The 26,002-nt window shown below is 22.4% G+C and overlaps 9 protein-coding genes across 9 annotated transcripts in view; 6 read left to right on the plus strand and 3 right to left on the minus strand.

The window, feature by feature from the left end:
• DDB_G0268078 (RCK family protein kinase) overlaps nucleotides 1–521 on the plus strand; it is a gene marked incomplete at both ends in the record, with an annotated part of 1,619 nt that extends 1,098 nt beyond the window's left edge. The window contains one exon of the mRNA XM_642445.1: nucleotides 1–521. This exon is cut by the window's left edge and continues 686 nt beyond it. Within this exon, the coding sequence (XP_647537.1) occupies nucleotides 1–521 (521 nt within the window).
• Nucleotides 522–1,098: 577 nt separating this feature from the next.
• rpc3 (RNA polymerase III subunit) lies at nucleotides 1,099–3,193 on the plus strand (the record flags this gene model as incomplete). The annotated part of the gene is made up of 2 exons (XM_642446.1): nucleotides 1,099–1,158; nucleotides 1,253–3,193. The coding sequence occupies 2 exons, from the start codon at nucleotides 1,099–1,101 to the stop codon at nucleotides 3,191–3,193; spliced, it is 2,001 nt and encodes a 666-aa protein (XP_647538.1).
• Nucleotides 3,194–4,568: 1,375 nt separating this feature from the next.
• On the plus strand, nucleotides 4,569–7,370 carry DDB_G0268430 (hypothetical protein; the record flags this gene model as incomplete). Its single annotated transcript, XM_642447.1, has 1 exon — nucleotides 4,569–7,370. The coding sequence occupies one exon, from the start codon at nucleotides 4,569–4,571 to the stop codon at nucleotides 7,368–7,370; it is 2,802 nt and encodes a 933-aa protein (XP_647539.1).
• Nucleotides 7,371–9,271: 1,901 nt separating this feature from the next.
• DDB_G0268082 (hypothetical protein) lies at nucleotides 9,272–9,565 on the plus strand (the record flags this gene model as incomplete). The annotated part of the gene is made up of 1 exon (XM_642448.1): nucleotides 9,272–9,565. The coding sequence occupies one exon, from the start codon at nucleotides 9,272–9,274 to the stop codon at nucleotides 9,563–9,565; it is 294 nt and encodes a 97-aa protein (XP_647540.1).
• A 278-nt stretch (nucleotides 9,566–9,843) lies between these two features.
• wdr91 (WD40 repeat-containing protein) lies at nucleotides 9,844–12,314 on the minus strand (the record flags this gene model as incomplete). The annotated part of the gene is made up of 3 exons (XM_642449.1): nucleotides 9,844–11,528; nucleotides 11,619–11,741; nucleotides 11,822–12,314. 3 exons carry the CDS (start codon nucleotides 12,312–12,314, stop codon nucleotides 9,844–9,846), a joined length of 2,301 nt encoding a protein of 766 aa, XP_647541.1.
• Nucleotides 12,315–13,391: 1,077 nt separating this feature from the next.
• On the plus strand, nucleotides 13,392–13,658 carry DDB_G0268086 (hypothetical protein; the record flags this gene model as incomplete). The annotated part of the gene is made up of 2 exons (XM_642450.1): nucleotides 13,392–13,404; nucleotides 13,486–13,658. The coding sequence occupies 2 exons, from the start codon at nucleotides 13,392–13,394 to the stop codon at nucleotides 13,656–13,658; spliced, it is 186 nt and encodes a 61-aa protein (XP_647542.1).
• A 219-nt stretch (nucleotides 13,659–13,877) lies between these two features.
• Nucleotides 13,878–20,560, minus strand: lvsG (WD40 repeat-containing protein; the record flags this gene model as incomplete). The annotated part of the gene is made up of 2 exons (XM_642451.1): nucleotides 13,878–20,285; nucleotides 20,429–20,560. 2 exons carry the CDS (start codon nucleotides 20,558–20,560, stop codon nucleotides 13,878–13,880), a joined length of 6,540 nt encoding a protein of 2,179 aa, XP_647543.1.
• Nucleotides 20,561–21,089: 529 nt separating this feature from the next.
• DDB_G0268090 (glycoside hydrolase family 18 protein) lies at nucleotides 21,090–22,117 on the minus strand (the record flags this gene model as incomplete). Its single annotated transcript, XM_642452.1, has 3 exons — nucleotides 21,090–21,700; nucleotides 21,862–21,981; nucleotides 22,066–22,117. The coding sequence occupies 3 exons, from the start codon at nucleotides 22,115–22,117 to the stop codon at nucleotides 21,090–21,092; spliced, it is 783 nt and encodes a 260-aa protein (XP_647544.1).
• Nucleotides 22,118–24,087: 1,970 nt separating this feature from the next.
• abcH2 (hypothetical protein) lies at nucleotides 24,088–25,893 on the plus strand (the record flags this gene model as incomplete). The annotated part of the gene is made up of 4 exons (XM_642453.1): nucleotides 24,088–24,263; nucleotides 24,346–24,482; nucleotides 24,559–24,868; nucleotides 24,975–25,893. The coding sequence occupies 4 exons, from the start codon at nucleotides 24,088–24,090 to the stop codon at nucleotides 25,891–25,893; spliced, it is 1,542 nt and encodes a 513-aa protein (XP_647545.1).
• Between the last annotated feature and the right edge of the window lie 109 nt (nucleotides 25,894–26,002).

Below are 26,002 nucleotides of genomic sequence, written 5' to 3' on the forward strand. Positions count from 1 at the left end.
CAAATAGTGAGAATTTAAATAATGTAAACAAAAATAATCAACAACCACATTCACCACAAAAAATTCAAACACCAAAACCAAAAAATAGTTTTTTAAGAAAATCAAGATATTCTTATTTAAATAATGTATCATTAGAAAATGTAAATAATAATAATAATAATTATAATAGTAATACAACAAGTGGGTATTATAATCAAAAATTAGATTCAACACCTAGATTATCACCAAGAATCGTTAGACAGCAACAACAACAAATTTTATTACCTTTAATAATACAACAACAACCACCACCACAATCACAACCACCACAATCACAACCACCTCCACAATCTCAACCACCTCCAATTTTAACACAACAACAACAACAACAACAACAACAACAACAACAACAACAACAATTACCATCAAAAACAACGATTTATCATAATACCAATCATTTAAATGCTCCGATACCACCAAATCATCAAAGAGGAATTTCACCACAATTCTATAATGAAACAACAAATAATTCGAAATTGTAATAAAATTTAATTTAAAAATTTTTTTTTTTTTTTTTGTACAATAATAAATAAAATAAAAACAAAAAAAAAATATGTTTATGTGTAGATATTTAATTTTTTAAATTTTTAAAAATATCTGATGTCATCAATAATTTATTTTTTTGTTTTATTAATTTAATATTTTCAAAATTTCCTAAATTGTTGACATTTGGCAAACAATTTATTTATTTAATCAAAAAAAAAAAAAAAAAAAAACTATTATAAAGGATTTTGTTTATCAAATTTTTTTTTTTTTTTTTTTTCAGAAAAACTATTTATAGATTAAATTAAATTAAATTTTATTAGAATCTTAACAATATTTTTTTTTTTTTTTTGGATAAATTGAGAAAAAAAATCACTTTTTTTTTTTTGAAAAAAAAAAAAAAAAAAAAAAAAAAAAAAATGTTTTGAAATTTGAAAAAATTTTATTTTATTTCACTTTTATTTATTCGTTACAAAAAAAAAAAAAAAAAAAATTGTAAAAAAACACAGAAAGTGTTTTTTAATAATTCAACTAAAGTAGTTTGTATATTTTATTTATTATATATATATATTTAAAATGTATGAACAAAAAGTTGCAATTGATATAGTAAAAGAAAGCTTTGGTGATGATGTTACTGTAAGTTTCAAATTTTTTTTTTTTTTTTTTTTTTTTATAAAAAGATTATAGATTATTTATTTTAATATTTTTTATTTTTTTCATTTTTTTATAGAAAGTATTTGAATTTTTAGTTCAAAGAGGTAAATCATCATATAAAATTATAAATCAATCATTAAGTGGTAAAGGAGGGTTAACAATAAAGAGGATAAAGCAATGTTTATTAGTATTGATTCAACATAATTTAGTGACATATGAAGAGTTTTTATTACCATTAACTAAAGATGAAATTGAAAAATTAGTACCTGGTGAACCGTTACCATCAGATTCGGTATATGAGGCTATAATTGTGAATGCAATTCATAGATTAAGATTCCCAAAATTCATAAATTATATAAAACATTCAAAAGGTGATGAAGCAGCATACATTTTAGAGGAGTTGATAGACCATGGTAGGTTGCCGATGGATTTGTTAATTAAACAAGCCTCACAGATTCAAAGAGTTGATACATTCGAAGATCAAGATGATATCACTAAACGATTCGAAGATACATTTACAAAGTTAATTATGGATCAATTCATTATGAGAGCACCTCGTCCAAGACCAGTCTCTGATCAAGAGACAAGTAATGCTCTCTCTAAAGAGGCAAAGAAAGTTGGTGGTGGTGGTGCCAATGGTAACAATGTTGGTGCACATCAAAAGAAAGATTCTGATCCATTTGCATTACCAAGTGTTGGTTTCTCATCTAATGGTCCATTATCCTCTGTTGATAATAGTGCAAATGATGCCGAGTCTTTAGAGATTTTAACTGGTAAGTCATCAACAACAACAATACCATCACAACCAAAAAAAGGTACAGCAAAGAAAACTTCTGCAAAACCAAAATCAACAGCAATAAACACTACTGCAACTGCATCACTTGGTAGAAAAAGAAAGTCAAGAGATATTTATGATGAAGATGATGATGAAGAACCAGATTTATTAGTAATTGAAGAGAATGTAGAAATTAATGTAAATGATCATAATTCAGCAAATAAAAATAGTACTACAACCACCACTACTACTACAACAAAGACAGGACAACATACATTAAAAAAGAGTAAATTAGATCAGTCATCATCAACAACAACAACATCTTCACGTCAACAACAAAATGGTATGGATCAACAACGTATAATTGATGAAAGTAGAGTATTATGGACAATAAATTATGAACAATTTATTATTGAATTTAAATTGAAAGCATGTTATGATTTCGTTACTGAAAAGAATAATCAACAGTCTGGTTTATTATTTAATGCAATGGTAAAACTTTGTAAACGTTCAATTCGTTCCAATCAAGATTCATTGACAAGTTGTGTTTATGGTGAAAATATCTTGGAGGAGTATAATCGTGATTTAGACTCGTCAAAGAAAATGGATAAACTTCAAATTGAAAAGTATTTATCGATTATGCAGGCATCACGTCCATCTATGGTCACAAAGATGGTTTCAAAATCAAAACAATCCTCATCATCGGAATTGGGCGCTTACCAAGTCAACGTTGGTAATATCATTGGTATCATTAAACAAAAGATGGTGGAATCAATCATTAAACAAAAGTTTGGCGATAACGGTCTTAGAGTATTCAAACTACTCTTAATTAAAAACTTATTAGAACCAAAACAAATCGCAGAGTTGGCTATGATCCCACCAAATGAATGTAAAGCACTATTGTTCAATATGATGCAAAAGAATATCATTCGTCTTCAAGAGATACCTCGTTCATCAGATCATTTCGCAAATCGTACTTTTTATTTATTCTTTGTTGATTTACCAACTATCATTGCAACTTTTACTGAAGATATTTTCAAAGCTATCTACAATACTCGTGAACGTTTAAAATCAGAGTTGGAACCTCATAAAGATGCTTTAGAGAAATTAACTCAATTAGATGAAGATCAAATCACTGAAGATCAAGCTAAAATTTATAAGAAAACTGATAGAATTACTCAAACACTTTTAACAGTAATTTTAAATTTAGATAATGATTTATTACATCTTTATAGTTTTTAAAAAAAAAAAAAAATAATAAAAATAAAAAAAAATAAAATATTTTTTTAAAAAAAAAGGTATAAAATTTTTATTATCACTATTTTATTTACATTTTTGATTTTTTTTTTTTTTTTTATATTTGGATTGTTATTAATAAATTATAGTATATTATTATTATTATTATTATTATTATTTTTTTATTTTTTTATTTTATTATTTTTTATTTTTTATTTTTTATTATTTTTTATTTTTAATTTTTTTTTTTTTTTTTTTTTTATTATTATATCTATTTTTTTTATTATTTTTTTATTTTTTATTTTTTTTGTTTTATTTTTTTTTTTATTATTTATTATATTATTATTTTTTATTTTATTATTTATTTTATTATTTCTTTTATTATTTTTTTTATTTTTTTTGGAGTCTATTATTTTTATTATTATTATTATAAGTATTTGAATATTTTTTTTGAATTTTATTTTTTTTATAAATTGATTTATTTTTGGAATTTTTTGTTTGTATCCATTGGATGACAAAAGTATCTCTACGAATATCATCTTTGATTTTTGATAAAGTTTTTTTGATTTTTCCGTTATTTGGTTTTTTTTTTTTATATTTTTTTAGCAACAATTATAATATTTCTCCTAGTGATTTATTAAGATCAAAAGAAGAATAATTATTGCTATTATAAGTTGTAATATTATAATTTGAATTTTGAAAAAGTATTGGTACTAAAGATTATTTATTTTTAAAATTTTTTTTTCAAAGCTAAAAATTATTTAAGTAAATAAAAAAAAAAAAAAAAAAATTTATTAATATCATATGTTAATTATTAATTTAAAAATAGAGAGGAAAAAAAAAAAAAAAAAAAAAAAATTAAAAATAATAATAATAATAATAATAATAATAATTTACTCTTAATTTTAATTAAAAAAAGACATTTGGTTGAAAAAAAAAATAAATGTAAAAATAAATAACTTTTTATTAGTGATAATAAATAGTAATGTTATAAAGAGTAATTAGATTAATTTTAGAATAAAGGCTTTCTTGTTTTATTTTGCTTAAAACTGTAATTTTTTTAAAAAAAACAAAACGCCGTTTTGTTTGAAATTCTAAGAAAATCCATTTTTTTAAAAAAAAAAAAATTCAAAAAAAAATAAATTTTTATTATTTTTTTTATTTTATTTTTTTTGAATTAAAATTATTTTTATTTTTATTATTTTCATTTTAATTTCATTTCGAATACATATTTTAAAGGATTTTTATTTTTAAAATTTAATTTAAAATTAAATTTATTCTATTTTCACCGCCTTTAATCTAAAAAAAGAATTTAAAAAATCGATTTTGATTTTTTATTTAAATTTTTTTTTTATTTTTTGTTTTTTTCACCACAAAAATTATGTCTTCTTTCACCTACAATTTCTATAACAGACCAACTAAACCCAAACCCTTTGTTTCATCCAACAAATCGTATAAGACAACTTCTATAACGGATTTTTTTAATGTAAGCGAAAAAACCGAAAATGAAAACATCGTAAACCATGTCAATACTATAGATAGTTATTTTGAAAAATCAACACTAAAAAAAGAAAAAGATAAAATCGAAAATGACCATTTAAAGAATAAAGACAATATTTCTAATAATAATAATATAAATCAAAATAAGATCAACGACAACAATAATATTAATAATATTAATAATAATAATAATAATAATAATAATAATAATAATAAAAGTACAAGTCCCCATAATAAAATATATAAGGAAGAAACTACAAAAATTTCTCCATTAGGAAAGAAATTAAAAAAATTAAATTATAGCGCTAGTATAGACAATGAAACTTTAAATTTAAATAAAAACAATCTAGATATATATGAAAATTCAGATTATCAACACGATAATGAATTTTTAAATAAAGATATAAATAATAATAATAATAATAATAATAATAATAATAATAATAATAATAATAATAATAATAATAATAATAATAATAATAATAATAATAATAATAATAATAATAATAATAATAATAATAATAATAATAATAATAATAATAATAATAATAATAATAATAATAATAATAATAATAATAATAATAATAATAATAATAATAATAATAATAATACTAATAATGTAAACAGCAGCAGTAACATCACCAATACCAACAATAATAATAATAATAATAATAATAACAATATCAATAGTAATAGCAATATCACCACAGGCAATATTTATAGTGATAATAACAATATAAAAGAGAAAACATCAAATGATGATAGTTATGATAATGATAATAATGATAATGATAAGATACCTAAAAACAAGGGATTCACTTCGTCCCTATCAGTCCATAAACAAAATATATTACCTGTAAATAATAATAATAATAATTCAAATAATAATGAAATTAAAAAAGATAGTATTGAAATAATAGAAGAAGAATGGACAGAGATAATTAATGATGATTATCAATTAAATGAAAAAACATTTTCACAAAATAAAACCATTCAACAAAACTTTGTAAATATAAATGAGAAAAAATCATTAGCATTTTCTAAATCAAATGTTTCAATATCAACACCATCATTAACATTATCATTAAATAAATTTTCATCATCAATGTTATCATCAAATACAAATAAATCAATAAATACATCAATTTTTCAAAATAAACAACAACAACAACAACAACAACAACAACAACAACAAACAAACAAAATTCCATCAATTGTAAATAATAATAATAAAACATTAACACAAAAACCAATTCAAACATTACAACCTTCATCATTTAGTTTAATGAATAAAAGTTTAAATAGTAACAATAATAATAAATTATCAGCAATGGAAATGCTTGGTAAAATAACAACAAAGATTGAAATAAAAGGTTTACCATTTTCACAAATTAAAGTATCAGAGAATTTATCACAAGAACAAAGAGATGTTTTAAATTTAGTTGTAGGTGGTGAGAATATATTTTTCACAGGTTCAGCTGGTACAGGTAAATCATATCTACTTAAAGAGATTGTACGTGTACTTAGATTGATGTATCCAAATTCAATTTATTTAACAGCAAGTACTGGTATTGCAGCATGTAATATTGGTGGTACAACCATTCATTCCTATGGTGGCATTGGTTTAGGTGATAAATCAGTACGTGAACATGCCTCGGCCATTCTAAAGAATACTCAATCGAAAACTCGTTGGCAAACTACAAAAGTGTTAATCATTGATGAGGTTTCAATGATTAGTGCAGCATTATTGGATAAATTAGAGGCTATAGCTAAAATTGTAAAAAATAGTAAGGAAAGATTCGGTGGTATTCAAGTGTTATTATGTGGTGATTTTTGTCAATTACCACCAGTTTCAAAGGCTTCAAAAGATGATCCAACTTCAAAGTTTTGTTTTATGGCACAATGTTGGGATGGTTTAGTTGATCGTTCAATTCAATTACGTAAGGTATTTAGACAAAAGGATCAATATTTCATTGATATCCTAAATAAACTTAGAATGGGTATAGTCGAGGATGAATCAATCGAGGTTTTAAATCAATGTTTTGGTAGACAATTATCAGTGGATGATGGTATAGTACCAACGATTCTATATCCTCATAGGGATAAAGTTAACAATGAAAATGAACATAGACTATCCATACTAAACACAGAGGCAAGAATTTATAAAGCAAATGATAATTTTCAACCAAACTATGCCGACTCTTTAAAGAATTGTCCTGCACCAGAGACTTTAACATTGAAAATTGGTGCTCAAGTTATATTGATTAAAAATTTAGATATGGAGAATGAATTAGTTAATGGTTCTCGTGGTGTAGTGATCGATTGGACTGATTCTTCTTTGTCACCATCAAAAGAAGAATCATTACCAATAGTAAAGTTTACAAATGGTTTAACTCGTATCATTGGAAGAGAAGTTTGGAGAAATGAATTTGGTGAAATTGTAATTTCATCTCGTCGTCAAATACCTTTAATGTTGGCTTGGGCATTATCAATTCATAAAAGTCAAGGTATGACCATCGATAAATTGGTCATCAATTTAGATGGTATCTTTGAAAATGGTCAAACCTATGTTGCTCTATCTAGAAGTTCAGGTTTAAATGGTTTACAATTAGTTTCAAAATTTAAAAAATCTCATATAAAAGTTGATGAAAATGTTAAAACTTTTTATCATTATTTAAAGTAATTTTTTTAAAAAAAAAAAAAAAAAAATATATTTATTTAATAATAATAAAAAGAAAAAAATAATTTTTGGATTTATAAATATATAAATATTTTTTAACTTTTTTTTTTTTTTTTTTTTTTTTTTTTTTTTTTTTTTTTGATTTTATTTAAAAATGCACAACCATTAATTTTTCAAAAGGTTGATTCAAGTTCATTAGAAATTATTAATGTTCTCTTTGTGAATTGAACATCATTACAGTTTATAGATTTACTATCTTTTTAAATAAATCGTAAAGTTTTTAAATGTTATGGTTTATTTAATTTCATTAAAATCAGATATTAGAATTGAAAGTGTTAGAATGGAATCATTTAAAAATTCATTAATTTCACTTTAAAGTGATTTTTCAGCACAAATATTCAATTGTCAATTACTTTAAAATCCATTTGGATTAAAATCATTTTTTTATATAAATTCATGTCAATAGTGATTTTAGAGATAATTGAAATATGGAAAATCTGATTTCATTTTTTAGTGTTTTTCGAAAAAATTAAATGCTTCTTTGATGAAACGATAAAGAATTTCAATTAAAGGAGTACCAAAATTCAGGTACATTGTTTAATTCTTTCTGATATATATCGTTAATATTCATTCTTTTAAAAATAGAAAATTATGCAATTGTAATTATATTTATTTTATAAATAAAAAAAAATTTTAACCATTTTAAGTTTGTTATTAATCATAAAGAGATTACAGATTAAATAAAAAAAAATTTTATTTAATTAGTAATCTCTTAATTTTTAAAGATTTGGCCAATTTATTTTTTATTTCCATATGCGTTCATAAAAAAAGTAGTATAAATTTTTAATTTTTTTTTTTTTTTTATTATTTTTATTATTTTTATCTATTTAAACTTATATATTAATAGTATAATATATAATAAAATTATTGGTCAGCAATGGTAATGTGTAGAATAAGAAATTAATTGATAATTTTCATAAGCTAATGAAAATCTTTTTTTTTATTAGGATTTACTGATGAAAATTCAATTTCTCAATTATCATCTATCGGTCAACTATTGAATATTGGTATCAATAAAAGAGATGCTACATACTCAATGATGAAGATATATGTAAAACAAAATATAAATTTATTGAACCGAAATATAATATTTGAAAACCAAAAAAAAAATTGTTTTCAAGGTACTATGATAGCAAATTGAATTTAGTTAATTGAATGTTGATTTTAAAGATTGGAATATCAAAAAAACTATTTCAGGAAATGATTCAATAATTAAGTGTTTATTTAAAACTTTCTAAAATATAAAGTTTACCGGTGTAAGTTCTTTTAAGAATTCTGTTTCAGAGAATTTTATCTAATCAATTTCAAATGATACATTTGAATTGGTAGGTTCTAGAAGCACAGATTTTAATTGTTATACTGATTGGATACTTTATGAAAAGAAGTTTTCAAACAAAGCCTTTTTCGTCCACTTGATTGGTAATTGCAAACTTGATAAATACCTTACAACTCATGCTAGTTATGGTGGTATTATGACATATTTAGATTTATTAAATTCTATGTCAACAGGTAGAAATGAATTATTTGGATTCTTAATTAGCGACAAAAGGATTGTTTTTATCAAAAGTAATTACAATAAAGGTGTTTTATCACAGGTTAGCATTACAAAACCCATTCACCTTAGTAAAGGTTTTATATATTTAAAAAGTCTTGTAAATTATTTGAAACCAAGAGATTTTCCAAATGATATTGGTGATTTTATTAATTATCAGTTCCAAGAGGTGGAATGTGTCGGAAGTGGTGTTTCTTCTTAAAAATATTAAAAGGTATACCACAATTCTTAGGACAAGGAAATAGCAGAATCTAATAGAAATGATCCAAATTCAATTATTAGTAATTGGGTAATGGCAAAAGTATTTACTCAACTTCAATATTATCCTGAAGCGATTATATTAGCACAAGAAGTTCACTATAGTGGATTAAAAAAATTAATTTTAGAGATTAAAGAAAAAACCACATCACCCCCTGATTGGAACAAGTTTTCAGGAAAAGTTAGTATAAATGAACCAACTACTTCAAAATCAAAATCAAAATCAACATCAACATCAACATCAACATCAACATCAACATCAACATCAACATCAACATCATCATCAACATCATCAACATCATCAACAACATCATCAATAAATAAATAAATAAATAAACGTGCCAACATTGTTTGTTTTCTATTTTAGATAATATGGTTGGTTGATTTTGAAAAAAGAATTTTTATCTTTAATTCTCAGTCCCAGACTAATAGAATCACTAATTTAGCCAATGTGGTTCCAAAGGTTAAATAAATATTTAGGATCAAATAAATTTTAATTTAACGAGTTTTTTAATATCTTTTTTTTAAAATTTATTTTTATTTTTATGCGTTGACGATTATTATAAATTATTGTTTATTTTATTTTATTTATTTTATTTATTTTTATTATAAATTATTAAATGATTTTGATAGTTTTGTTAATCTAATAGTTTTATCTAAAGAACCAGTTATAATAACATCACTTTGAGATGAAGAATTCCAATCACAAGTTACTACAGGACCAGTATGACCAGAAATTTGAAGTATTGGAGAAGATTGATCGATATTATACAATAGTGCAAATTTATTATTTGTACCAACTAAAAATGAAGATTGATTATGATTGAAAGAGATTTTAGTTGTACGATGAGGGTCAACCAAGAAACCAGGATAATCATATTCTTTCACTGGTTTACCCATACTATGAATATTCCATTGATATAATTTACCATCTTTACCCAATGAGTAGAGTCTATTCTCATCGGAAGAGAATTGAACCGATAGAATTTCATTTGAATGTGCTTGCCAACCAGCAATTGGCGAACCAGATTTAATATCGAAAATTCTGATTGTACCATCGACACAACCAGTTGAAAGCAAAGTACCAGTGGAGTTAAAAGACATTGAATTAATGACAGCACCTGAGCTCGATAGTTTCTCTTCAGTTTTCAAAGTTCTCAAATTCCAAGTATAAACCACACCATCAGTTCTACCATTGTTAATTGACGAGGTAGCAAATGAATTACCATTTGGATTGCATGCAATATCCTCAACTCTTGGAAACTCAATCGAGGTGTTAATATCACCGATCGCTTTATCGGTCAAACTATTCCAAATTTTAATCTTTGAATCTATCGTACCACATAGTAATAGTTTTGATCTATTTTCCCATTCCAAAGAGGCGACCTCAGAGAGACAATAGATAGTGGTTTGTCTACTACTAAAACCAACATTCCAAAGTCTAACAGTACCATCAATTGAAGAACTTGCAATCTTACTACCATTTGATAAGAATTTACATCTTGTTATAGCTGATGAATGTGATGTACAAACCTCTTGTGATTCAATATTATAAACTAATTCACCATTTTCAATACCATCACTACCATTCAATCCATTTGATGATTTCTTTTTAAATCCATTTTCATCAATTTCTGTCATTTCAAATCCTGATAAATTTAAATGTTGAAATCCATTATTATTTGTTACATTTGTATTTGTACCATTATTATTATTATTACTATTACTATTATTATTTGATGTATTTGTATTTGAATTTGAATTTGTATTTGTATTTGTATTTGAATTTGAATTTGTATTTGTATTTGTATTTGTGTTTGTATTTGTGTTTGTATTTGATGTATTATTATTATTAATATTATTATTACTATTAACACTATTTGTAGAAATTGATTTTCTTGATCTTCCAATTCCAATCATTGGTTTATTATCATCATCATCCATTGCAGCGATATTTGTAGATGAAGTTGATCTTGGTTCAAATCTTTTACTAACTCTTGAGAATGAATTAACTTCTCTTTCATTACTACTATTTAAATCATTACCGCTATTAAAATTATTTACATTTGATTCTTTTCTTTGACTTACATTACCAATTGTAAATCCACTATTGCTATTATTATTGCTATTATTATTTGATCCACTATTATTTTGATCTCTTTTATTTTGATATTCTAATTTATCAACTTGTGATCTTAATTCTTCATTTATTGATAATAAATTTTCAACTTGTGTTTCTAATCTTTTTCTATTCTGTCTTTCTAAATTAAATTGTAAAATTTTTGGTAATGCTAAAAAAAATAAAAAAAAAAAAAAATAAAAAAAAAAAGTATTAATATGATAAAAAATAACAATTGAATTAATATTATGTATATACATACGTATGTTTTTAAATATAGTTGATAAAAAATTTCTTAATGAAAGTGAAAATGCTTCTGACCAAGTTTTTGAAAAATAAATTTCAAATAATGGATCAGATTGTGGGTTTCTAATATATGGTAATGCTATATTATAATTATGAGGAGATTAATAATAAATTAGAAATATATATATATATATTATAAAAATTAATAATGATAATTACCAAACCAAGATTGCCAATCGGGATCTTTTAATAATTCTAAACTATATTGATCGAAAAATTCTTTAACTTTATCAATTTTATTATTATTTATTGCATAAATTACATAATATTTTCGGAGAGATGATGATAATTTTTTAATTGTAGATTGTAAATCATTGTTATTGTTTCTATAAGATGTGTAACTACCATTACTATTATGATTTGAATTATAATTATTGTTATTGTTATTATTATTATTATAGGCATTACTTTTATTGTAATCGATTTTACTAAAAAAAGTTATATCTAAGAAATTCCATAACTCTACTAAATGGTTTATATCATAACTTGAAATATAAATATTAATTTGTTCTAATATTCTATCTACTTGAAATCCTTTTAATTTATCACCTTTCTTTTCTAATGAAAAGTAATGATTGGTTTGTGTAAATCCCCTAAATATTAAATATTCCTTTACAAGTTCATCCAAATAATTTAAATTTGAACTATTCATTATATATATAAATATAATAGAGGAGAATTCTTTTTTATTATATTATTATTATTATTATTATTATTATTATTTTATTATTATTATTATTATTTATTTTTTATTTTTTATTTTTTTATTTTTTGACCCCTTTAATTATTATTGAATTAATTTATTAAAACAAATATTTAATATATAATTATTAACACACAAATATGTTCAATGATATTTAGTTTAATTTCTTTTTTTTTTCTGATAATATCTTTTTTTTTTTTTTTTCACAAAATGGCGAATAAGTTTTTTAAAAAAAAAAAAAAAAAAAAAAAAAAAAAAAAAAAATAATTGAAAATTAAAAAAAAAAAAAAAAAAAAAAATAAATAAAAAACAATGGCATTTAATATCTTTGCTTATGCACAGAAAAAATAAAAAAAAAGTATTAAAATAGATAACTCTTTTTTTTTTTTTTTTCCTACCATATTCTTAACTCATTTTTTTTTTTTTTTTTTTTTTTTTTTACTAGTTAATATATTAATTTTTATTATTATTAATTATTATTATTATTTTTATTTTTAATTGAATTAAATTTTGTATTCAAAGTATGTGTCAAAAAAAAAAGTTTTTATTTTGGAATTTATAAATAAATATTATTTTTTTTATTATTATTTTTTCTATTTTTTTTTTTAAAGTGGTAGTTGTATGAATATAAGTGGGAAATTATATATGTGTGTGTGTGTGATGATTAGATTAATACACTCCTTTTAAAGGAATTTTTATAATAAATAAATAATATCATTTTTTTTTTTTTTTTTTTTTTTTTTTTTTTTCTTTTTATTTACAAATTTGTGTTGGTATTAAACCCATCTAAAACATTATGTTTTTATTATTTTTTTTAATTTTATTTTTATTATTTTTTTTTTTTTTTAAATTTTGACCGTTATAAAAATAGCTCCAGATTTTAACCAATTACTTGGAGGTTTTTTGACTAATAATAGTCAATAAAAGTTATTTTTTAATAATTTTTAAATTGAAAAAAAAATTCTTTTTTTTTTTTTTTTTTTTTTTTCATTCTTATTTCAAATTGTTTTAATCCAAATAACAAAAATGTCAATTTTTAGTAGGTGATTAATTTGTTTAAAAAAAAATAAAAAAAAAAATTTTTAATATATACTAAATATTTATTATTTTTTTTTTATAGGATCTCTCACATCATTAAGTAATTTCAATGTGAATAAAAATTATAATAATAATAATAATAATAATAATATTAATAATATTGCCTCCACCAAAATTAGTCAAGAATCAAACCAAACTTCTTATTTAATTTTTGCACCATTAAAAAGATCTTTTACATATAGTTGTTATATTTAATTAAAAAAAAAAAAAAAAAAAAAAAAAAAAAAAAAAAAAAAATAATAATAAACAAATAATTAATTAAATAAATAAAGCTTCTATTTATCCAAAAATTTAAATTATTATTATTATTATTTTTAATTTTTAAAATTTCATTTATTTTATATATGCATATATATATATTTTTTTTTTTTTTTTAATTAAAATTATTTTTATTTTATTTATTTTATTTTATTTTTATTGACAAATTTTAATAAAACCATCATCAGTACCAGCTAATAAAACATGATGTAATGGAAAGAAAGATAAACTTAAAATATTTGATTGTTTTGGAGTATTTAATTTTAAGCCATCAACTCTAAATGTATTTTGATTACCACCACCACTAGTTAATTGATAAGGATCATCTAAAAGTGTCATTGAAGATAATTTATGACCAGAGGAAACTATGAGATCATTTTGATAGAGGGAAGCATTTGTAATGTTATCTTTAAAACCTTTCCACATTTTTGAAATGATTGGTGGTGATTGATGAAGGTCCCATTGAATTACAGATTTATCACCACAAGAGATAAGATAACGTGATCCTTGAGCAATTAGCTTATTGACAGGACTATCATGATGTGATTTCCATTGTTCCAAGATTGTACCGGTTCTAGTGTCCAATAGAGTGATCATACCAGATGAAGAACCTGTAGCAACCCAAGTTGGAGTAGCACTAGCAATAAAAGAGGAAGAAGAGAATTGGTTAGAGTTTGAGCCTATTAAATGGTCATTAGAGGTGGCAATACAACGTATAGCTTGACCAGTTTGATATGCCAATGACCATTCGTGAGTCAATGAACCCATGGAAAGGTCATAGAACGATAGGGTTGATTCACAAGTTGAAGCAATTAAATATTTAGAAGAGATTGGCTCAAAACATGAGAAACTACCAGTTGGCTCATAAAATACATTCACCTTAATTTTACTCTCTGGGTCCCAAACTTGAATGGAGGTAATATCACAACTTGCCACTAACGAGGATACAAAATGTACTGTATGAGCTGTATGCATATGTTGATTATAGGTTGTTAATGATTTAGTTGAATCTAAACTCCAAATTTTAACAAGATTATCTTTTGAACCACTTATAAATCTTTCCTCAGATGGTGATACAGCCAATGATTTAATAGATGCATTATGTTCTTTATATTGTGCGACTATATTACCTTGTAATGTAAATGTTTTATCACAAATTAAATCATCATAATCTTGATAATCATCTAATAAATAAGTTGAACTAATTTTTTGATCTAAAGTTTCTTCAATTATATCATATAATCCATCGTCTGAAACATATGGTGGTATAAAATTTAAACTATTTGGATTTTCATTATTATTATTTGTTGTTGTTGTTGTTGTTGTTGTTGTTGTTGTTGTTGTTGTTGTTGTTATTGTTGAATTTGTAGTTTTAATATTATTTTCTTTTATATAAATTCTCATTATATGTTCAATTAAAGAATTATCAGAGATTTCAGCTCTCATAACTTCAAAACCAATGATTCTTGCTAATTTATAATAAAGATAATAAGTCATTTCAGGTGAATAAATACTACGTAATTGTTTTGTAGTTTCAGAATCACCACCAATTTTAGCATAACTATTATCACCGCTATAATCATAGAGATCTGAATAATTTGAAAAGAATTGTTGAACATACTTTAATATATAATTTTTTGTATGATTTACACCGATTCTACCAGAGATTCTTAATAAAGTTTCAGCCAATGGTAATAGTAATGAAGTATTTGAAGGATTTAATAATAATGAAGCCAATTGAGTCGATTCTTTTAGCAATGATCTTAATACTAAACCAGGTTTAACCAATAGGATTAATTCTTGTAATAATGATAACAAAGTACATGGTATCGATTCAGATCTTGATGCTTTTGAAGAATGTTTTTGAATTAGTATGAAAATGGAAGGGAAATAAAATTTGACAATAACATTTTCACCAAGACTTGAAGCTATTGCAACCAATGGTTCATTTAAATGTTGAAGACGTGGTTTAGTTAATGCAACCAATAGTGGATACATCATATGTCTAATTGTTAATGGTATACCTAGGACTTTGGATATCTTTATCAATGCAGTTGTCAACATTTCATGATTTGGGTTATCCTTTGGATTGGTTTTAACACTGTCCAATAGGAATGGTAGTATATGATGAATGTAAACGTCCCTTCCAAATCTTGAAACTATCATATCGATCATTGGTATTTGAATTAAATGACATTGTAATAGATGATCGTCATGTCTCTGATATAGGGCTATCAGACATGGTAGTAGATAGCTAGTTGATAAATGTATACCTAATCTCTGTGATAACGGATCCAATAAATCTATTAATGCCGATACCATAGTTTTAGAATCATAGAATAGTTCTAAAATAAATGGTAGAATTAAATCAATAGATTCATTTGGTAATGATGTCACAATACCAATATTTGCCAAAGTAAATGTTAATCTCTCCTCTGGTGTATTTAATGAATGATAATGAACCAAGAAATGGTACATCTGTTTAAAATAATTTGGAAATAATGATGATGATAATAATTCATTTACTTCACTTCTTTCCATTGGATTTGGTTGAATTAATTTATCAACAATCTCTTTAACATTATTTGGTAAATTTGAAGTTATCATAAATGATCCATTCTTATTATTATTATTATTATTATTATTATTATTATTATTATTATTACTACTATTTGAATGATTTAAGAAATGATTTTCTAATCCTTTTGATGTAAATAATGGATAACCTTGATATAATTCTGCTATAATACATCCTAATGCAAACATATCATTTGATTTTAATATTTCTAAATTACTTTGTTCTTTATTATTTGAAAATATTTTAATTAATCCTTTATTCTTTTCATTATCTATTGATAACTCACTACTACCACTATTATTATCATTAAATTCTAATGGTCTGTAAATTGGTAATAAATTTTCAAAATTATGACCAAATTCATTATTTAATTCACAATTTAATAATGATTCTATAAATACATTTGGTTTTTTTTGTTGTGAATGATATGATGCTACATTATTTTGTGTAGTGTTATTGTTATAGATAATGTATGGTTGAGTAGTAGAAGTAGTTGTATTAGTAGTAGTAGAAACATTTGTTGGTGATGATGAATAAATTATATTTGCATTAATACCAGTGACATCTTTATTCAATAATTCATATTCATATAATTCAAGTTCTAATTCAGCTGGTAATGGTTCAATTATATGTTCTTGATTTGTATAAATTGAAGATAAATCAGTTGTACTATTTGATACATTTGGTGGTGTTATTGGTCTAGTTGATTCACTATTTTGTTGTTGTTGTTGTTGTTGTTGTTGTTGTTGTTGAATTGATGATGAATCCTTTAATGAAGTTGGTGAAGGTGGACTTGTTATATTATTTCCAATACTATCACCCATATTACTATTTGTAGTGGTATTATTTGTTGTTGGTGCATTAGTAGTACTCTTACTAATACCCATTGATGAAAATAAACCATTACTATATTTCTTTATCATTGATTCTTCAGATTTTGAATGAATTAAATGTAATTGTTTACTATTTGGTGAGTTTGCTTGTTGTTGTTGTGATTGTTGTTGTGATTGTTGTTGCTGCGCTTGTTGTTGTTGTTGTTGTTGTAGTTGTTGTTGTAAATATAATTGATGTTGCATTGAAGAATTACCAATACTACTACCATAACCAATATAATTTGAATTTACACTTGATAAAAGATCAATTTGAACTGGTGTATTTGTTGGTGAAGATGATACAATTGAGTTATCTTCTTTTTCGATTTTAATGGCTTGTGTAAATAATGATGGTAAAAATTTTGCAAGTGATGGTTTATTTTCACCCTCTTTTTTACCTGATGATGTTCTTGGTTTATTATTAACACCACTATTACTACTACTACTACTATTATTATTATTAATAATTGAAAATGACCTTTGTGTTTGACTAGTTGGTGTTGATGAAGTTTGTTGATGAGATGATTGTGATTGTGATGATGGTGATGTCGCACTATTTAAACTACCCATACTGCTACTCATTGATGGTGATAATAAAATATTACTATTACTATTACCAGGTGCACTAGATGAACTATTTGAACCGAATGAATCTGATCTTGATGATACTGTATTAGGAATATTACTATTATGACTATGATGATGATGATGATTATTTACATTTGATAAATTATTTAAAATTGAATTTATAGTTGTATTTGGTAAGAATGTACTATTATGATTTATATTTTGATTTTCATATCTAAATGAACTCTCATTAAATTTAATTGTAAATTCTGTATCAAATTGTGGTTGTTGTTGAGTTTGTTGTTGATGCTGTTGAGTTTGTTGTTGTCTTTGATATTTTAAAGATTTTAAATATTTTTTCTTTGGATGAGGATGATTAAATAATTGAACGATACCATTATTTCTTGGAATAGTTGTATCCATTAATGCTAAATTCTTTGCTTTAATAGCTTCTTCACCAGATAATAAATAACCAAAAGTTAAATCAATCCAAGAATGTAATTGTTTTGAAACATGATCACTCTCTAATGCATTCATATGAATTTTTATAAATTCTTGAGTGGATTGATTCGGTACCCAATCTGGTAATTGTAAATCTGGCATATCAGAATGAATCGATTTAAATATAGTTGAATCTGTAAAAAACTCTGGTATACATTCATCAGGTGTCCAACGATAAAGACGTTCCATCGTTGCTGGATATTCATTTGGTTCATAATTTGTACGTACGAATCTTCTTAATAATGGTACTGATGTTCTTCTTGCTAAATAACTATAATATGTTAACTCTGAAAGTATATCAGAAATATGATGTGCTTTACCACTATTACCACTACCACCACCACCACCATTATTACTACTATTTGTTATACCACCAGTACTACCAATACTACCAATGCCACCACCCATACTATCATCACCTAATGTCGTTGAATTACCAGTATTAAAAAATTGAAAATCTAATTGTTCATCACCTTTATTTAATCTATATTTTGTTTTTGTTAAATCTCTCCAACCTACTGTTTTCCCTGATTGATCTTCATTATTATTATTATTATTATTATTACTACTACTACTATTATCAACATCATCACGACTATCATTATCATTATCAATATTAATTGGTGAAGTTGTAAAATCAATTACCCAAGGTAAAACAGGATGATTCATTGGATCACCAATATGACGATGAGCTAAATGATTTAAAATCATTAAATAATTGAAATTTGATAATTCACCATTGATCCATTTATTCATTGAACTTTCAAATTGATTCTCTAAAGGTTGATGATATAATGGAGTTGAAGGGAATGAAAAACCCTCTAATCCTAACCACATTTGATTATTTAAATGAATATTTGATGGTTGTAAATCACCATGAACAATCTCTCGTTGATGTAAAAATGAAAATAATTGTATCAATTGATAAATCATAAATGTTGTTATCTTTTGATTCCTTTGTAAATATTGTAAACTATATCTTAATAATCCATCTAATGTATAATTATATTTTTTATAAATTATAAATATTTTATCATTTAAATTATTATTATTTTTATCATCATCATCATCATTATCATTATCATTATTATCAATATCATTATAAATGATTTCAATTATTGGTAATAAATTTGGATGAAGTTTTAAAACATTTGGTGAAGTATAATCAATTGATGGTGGTATATTTGTATCTGTGAAATGAATTGAATTTGGTAATGAACTTATATATGTTGAAAATGATTGTAATACTGATTTTATAAATTCTTTATTAAATGTGAATGATTGACTATTACTATTATTATTATTATTATTATTATCATCATCATCTTTATTATCCAATGAATTTAATTTCTCTTGAACTATATAATTATTTGTAAAATTTAAATTATTTTGATCAATATTATAAAGCATTGGTGGTGAATTAATTTCATCAAAATATTCCCATAGAGATAATGTTTCATTTGGTTGAAATTTAAATTGTTGTTGTTGTTGTTGTTGTTGTTGTTGTGATGTTTTTAAAGATCTTTCATATAACCTTGGTCTTTGTTGACTATTATTATCATTACTATTATTTATCCAATTCTTTTTAACAACTTGAATTGAAATTTCATCACCATCATATGAAGATGCTTCGAAACTACCTTGTTTATATTTAATGGTTGTTCTTTTTCTTGGCATTGAATTTAAATCATTTAATGAAATTGATGTTGATAATGGAGTTGTTGTTGTTGACGTTGATGATGATGATGATGGTGACAATGGTGATGATGGTGCTGGTGGTGGTGCTTTTTCTCCAGTATTATCTTCATCTCCTTCACCACTATTATTATTATTTTCTTCAGAATTATTATTATTATTTTTATTTTTATTTAAATCATGATCGTTATGTTTATTTGCATATTGTAATAATATTGAAGTTGATTTATCTTTAATTAAATCATCAATTATATTATTATTACTAATGTTTACAAATCCATTGCTACCTATTAAACTACTATTATTATTACTAGTTTTATTAAAAATAAAATCTATTGATCCTTTGTGAGCCTAAATAATTGAAAAAAAAAAAAAAAAAAGAAAAAAAAGGAAAAAAAAGTTAATATAGATAAGAGTAAAATGAATATTGTAAAAAGTGGGTGTGTGTGTATGTGTATGTTTTGGGAGTATATTAAGATTATAAAAATACATACGGATACAGTTGAAAGATTAAATGAAATTGAATTCTTTGAGTGAATATCTTCTTGATCAAGTGAGAGGAAACAAATGTTTAATTGTTTTTCAATCTCTTCTTTTATCTCTTCTTTTGATACTGTTTGCCCCATATTGCTCACTGTTCTCTCTCTCTCCCACTCAAAAATATTCTCCCCTTTTTTTTTTTTATAACTCTTAATTTCCTTCTTCAAATTACCAACCTAATTTTTTTTTTTTTTTTGTTTTTTTTTTTTTCTTATTAAATGTTTAAATATATATTATTTGATATTATTATTATTCTATTTGTTATAGTTCCCAAAAAAAAAATCTGAAAATAAAAAAAAATAAAAAAAAATAAAAAAAAAAAATAAAAAAAAATAAAAAAAAAAAAAAACTAAAAATTAAAAAAAAATCTGAAAATGTTTTTTTTTTTTTTTTTTTTTTTTTTTTTAAAAAAAAAAATAAATAATGGTTTATTTATTATTTTTTTTTTTTAAATAATCAATAAATTGATTAATAGGAAATTTCTATTATTTTGATTTTACAAATGTTTCAGTATATTCACCAGATGTTTTTTGATTTGGATTTGAAGAAGTTATTAAATCTACATAAGTGAGTGATGATGGATTATCACGATTTAAATCCCAAGATGAAGTGAAACTAATTGAATTTGATTTTGCAAAATGTTGAAATTTTAGCAGCATCATCAATGGTAAACATACTAAGATCATCATTTAAACCAATCATTGGAGTAATAGCAACTTTTCCATATGCTTCAGAATCACTTAATGATGGGTAAACGGTTTTCAATTGATTTTTAATACTAGTTACACATTGAATTGCAGCCTCACCCATATCGTCTTTCCATTCTTCCATATAATAATCCATTGCCATACCATTAACTATGAAATTAAGTCCTTGATCTTTGAATGCATTTACACTTTCCAATCCTTTTGATGTTAAACCAGTTGGCAATGTTGGAAGTGTTAAACTTATTAAAAGAGTGGGATTCTTTGATTGAATACTTTTCAAAGCTAATGCAATATTCTTATCATTGAATAAAGAATTCTCTAAATCAAAATCTAATCCATATGCATTATAAATAGTGACCACGGTATTATAAGTCTCAATCAATTCTTCAACTGAAAATCTACAAGAGATATCTTGATTAGATGCACCACCAAATGAAACTATAACTTTTTTACCATTCTCTTGAATGTCTTTTGCCAATGGCAATGCCCAATCAAGTGGCATTGTTGGTTGTGCTGCCCCTAATTATATTTTAAAAAAAAAATAATAAAAATAAAAATAAAAATAAAAAAAAAAAAAATAAAAAAAATAAAACATTTTAATTAATTTTTTTTTTTTTTTTTTTTTTTTTTTTTTTTTTTTATTTCTTTAAAAAAATAATTAATTAATTTAGAAAACTTACAACATGCAGTATTATCAGAAGAAGATAATGTAATGAAGCCAAATACTAAACCAAAAACATTATAGTCAATAGCTTGTTTTGAATAAATTGGATTTGGTCTTCCACTTGGATAGTTTTGCCCTATTTAATTTAGAATTTCAAGTAATTAATTAATAAAAAATTCTTTTTTATAATTATTTTAAATTTTTTTATGTGTACACTTACAATCAGACCAATCAGCATTAACAGAAACATCAATAAATGGTATATGTGACATTTTTAATTTGATTTTATTATTATTATTTTATTATTTTAATAAATGAGGAATAATTAATTATAATATTAGAAAAGAAAAAAAAAACCATTTTATATTTTTTTGGTTTGAGAAAAAAAAAAAAAAAAATAAAAATTAAAAAATTATATTAAATAATTTGTTTTTTTTTTTTTACTTCACCCCATAAATGAGATTTCAATTTTTAAAATCTTTTTTTTTAAAAAAAAAAAAAAAAATGAAATATTGTTGGAATGGGCAAAATGATTGGTGGTTAAAAAAATTTTAATCCCCAACAGACAGATTATTCAAATCATTTTTAAAATTATTTACTGGGTAAAAAAAAAAAAAAAAAAAAAAAAAAAATAAATAAATATTGTTCAATGGGTTTTGAAAAAATTTTACTTTTATTTTTGTTGAATGTTCACCAACCTCCAATTATTTTTTATTTTATTTTTCAATCAAGCCCCTGCAATTATTTTTAGGTTTTTTTTCAAATAATTAAACTAAAAGATTGAAAAAATCTTTTGATATTAAAAAAAATAAAACAATTATAAATTGGAATTAATTTATATTTTTGATATTAAAAAAAATAAAAAAATTATAAATTGTTTAAATTAATTTTTTATTTTTTTTATTTTAAAAAAATAAAAAAAAAAAGAAAAAGAAAAAATTAATTTAATTGAATAATGAAAAAAAAAAAAAAATCTCTAGAAAATTTGATTTCAAAAACACTTTTTTATTTTTTTTTTTTAATTTTTTTGTGATTAAATTATTCCAATAATTTATTTTTAGGGATTTTGTAATAAACAATGAACTTTAATTTTTTTTTTTTTTGTCTTTATTATTTTATTTTATTTTATTTTATTTTTATTTTAATTATATTTTATTTTATTTTATTTTATTTTATTTTATTTTATTTTATTTTATTTTATTTTATTTTATTTTGTTTCTTTTTTTTTTTCCATATTCATAATTAATAATTAAATTAACTCATTGTATTTTATAATTTTTTATTTTTTTTATTTAGTTATAAAAAAAAATAAAAATAAAAATATTGTGTAGACCACTGTCGTGGTTAGGTTATAACCAAAGTCTCAAAAAAAAATCCTATTTTTTTAATTTTTTTAATTTTTTTTTATTTTTTTTAATTTATTTTTTTTTTTTTTTAAAAAAAATTTTTATTTTAATTTTATTTTTCTGAAAAATCTGTGGAAAAAAGAAAGATTTTGTATTTTTTTTAATTACTTTCCAACAAATAATCGTACATATTTAGGTAAATATTTATTTAAAAAACAACAATTTTCATACACCAATACCCTTTACTTTTTTGGGTACAACAATAACATAATCACAACACTGAATTGAGTATTTATATATAACCAATTTTTTTTTTTTTTTTTTTTTTTTTTTTTTGATAATCTGTGTAACGGGACAGAGAGGTCAAAAAAAAATAAAAATAAAAAAATAAAAAAATAATAAAATTATTTATTTTATTTCATACCACACACACACACACACACACACTACAAACTACAATTAAATATTTAATTAATAATTGTTGTGTGCTTTTTATATTTTAATTCACTTTTTAATTTTTTTTTTGTTTAAAATTTTTTTTTTTTTTAAAATAAATAAAACTACTTCGATTTTATCATAAAAATAAAAATAAAAAAAACAAATTAAATAAAAAAATAATAAAAAAGAAAAAAATAAAAAAATAAAAAAAAAAATAAAAAAATAAAAAAAACACACGCACTCACGAATACTCTCCGACATTAAACTAACTGTATTTTAGTTTTTTTTTTTTTTATTTAAATATATAAAGTTTTTTTTTTTTATTTATTTATTTTTTATTATTATTATTAGTGCTCTATACGAATAATATAATTATATATATATATATATATATATATTTATTTAATTACTAGAATATATATATATATTTATAGTCAAACATATTTTACAATTAAAAAATGGCACAAGTATTTCCTGATGTAATTGAAGAAAAGATTCAAGATGATGATAAATTTTTTGGACAAACAAGATTAAAAAACGATGATATAGATTTCAATGATCCAGATAATGTTTTAACAATGAAAAATATTCATAAAACTTATTTATTAGGTATTGAAGGTGTACCTGCACTAAGGTTTGTATAAATTATATAAATTTTATAAAAATTAATTAGTGTGCGCTAACATATAAAAAATTATATCATTTATTTTCAAAAGAGGTGTTTCAATGGCAATTAAAAGAGGAGAATTTATTTGTATTTTCGGTACATCTGGTGGTGGTAAAACAACAATGTTAAATATTATTGGTACAATCGATAAACCTACAAAAGGTGAAATGAAATTATGTGGTAAAAGTAATTATTATTATTATTTTATATATTTTATATATATTAAATAAATACTAATATTTAATTTTTATTATAATTAAAGCAATTAATCATAAAACAACTGATAAAGATTTAGCATTTTTAAGATTAAGAAATATTGGATTCGTATTTCAAACATTTAATTTATTATCATCATTGACAGCATTGGAGAATGTTGAAATGCCAATGATTTTATTGGGTGAATTATCAGCAAGTGAAAGAAGAGAAAGAGCAATTTCATTATTAACAAAAGTAGGTATGAAAGATCGTTTAGATCATTTCCCATCCCAACTATCTGGTGGTGAACAACAACGTGTTACAATTGCACGTGCTATTGCAAATAATCCAGATGTTTTATTATTAGATGAACCAACGTAATGTATATTTTATCATATTATTAATTATTATTATTAATAATTATAAGTATCGCACGAGCGCTAACTTTAAATTATTTATTTATATATATATATATAAAAATAGTGGTGATTTAGATACAGTAAATACATCAGTGATTATGAAATTGTTAACAGATTTAAATAAACAAGAGAATATAACATTAATTATGGTAACACATGATGTTGGTTTAAAAATGTATTCAGATAGAATCATTTGGATGAGAGATGGTAAAATTCAAAGAATTGAAACCGTTCAAGAACAATCAAAACGTGAACATTATCAAAAACTATATAAAGAATGCGAATTAATTAATCAAAATCAAAAGAATGGTGTAACTAGTGTTTTCAAAAATGATGATGATAATAAAAATATTAAAAAGCAAGGTACTTTAACTGAGTTTAGAAGACCAACTGATTATAAATCAATTGCAAGTTATAATAATAATAATAGTAATTTAAATAATAATAGTAATAGTAATAGTAATAATAATAGTAATAATAATAATAGTAAAAATTATGCATCATCATCATCATCATCAAGTGTATTAAATGGAAAATTAAGCCAATCAACTGTAAACAATTCTTCAATTTATAATCATAATAATGATTCTCCATTTTTCAATAGTAATAATAATAATAATATCAATAATAATATCAATAATAATAATAATAATAATAATAATAATAATAATAATAATAATAATAATAATAATAATAATAATAATAATAATAATAATAATAATAATAGTAATAGTAATAATAATAATAGTAATAGTAATAATAATAATAATAATACAAAGAGTAATAATAATAATAATAATAATATATTTGATATAGCATCTTCATCATCATCTTATAGTAATAACAATAATAACAGTAAGAATAATAGTCTTATTGATGATATTTACTTGGATATAAATGAAGGTAGCTCATCAAATTTTTCAAATAATGATAATTTTAAATCGGTAGATCAAATTACCAATGACCTTAGCCGTATTTTATAAAAAAAAAAAAAAAGATTTCATAGTAATATTACTAAAAATAAAAAAAAATATAAAAATAAAATATATATATAAAAAAAAAAAAAAAAATTATCGTTTATTTGAGCATGTT

The sequence above is a fragment of the Dictyostelium discoideum genome (genome assembly GCF_000004695.1).
Source record: "Dictyostelium discoideum AX4 chromosome 1 chromosome, whole genome shotgun sequence".
In the NCBI taxonomy this organism is placed as follows: Eukaryota; Evosea; class Eumycetozoa; order Dictyosteliales; family Dictyosteliaceae; genus Dictyostelium; species Dictyostelium discoideum.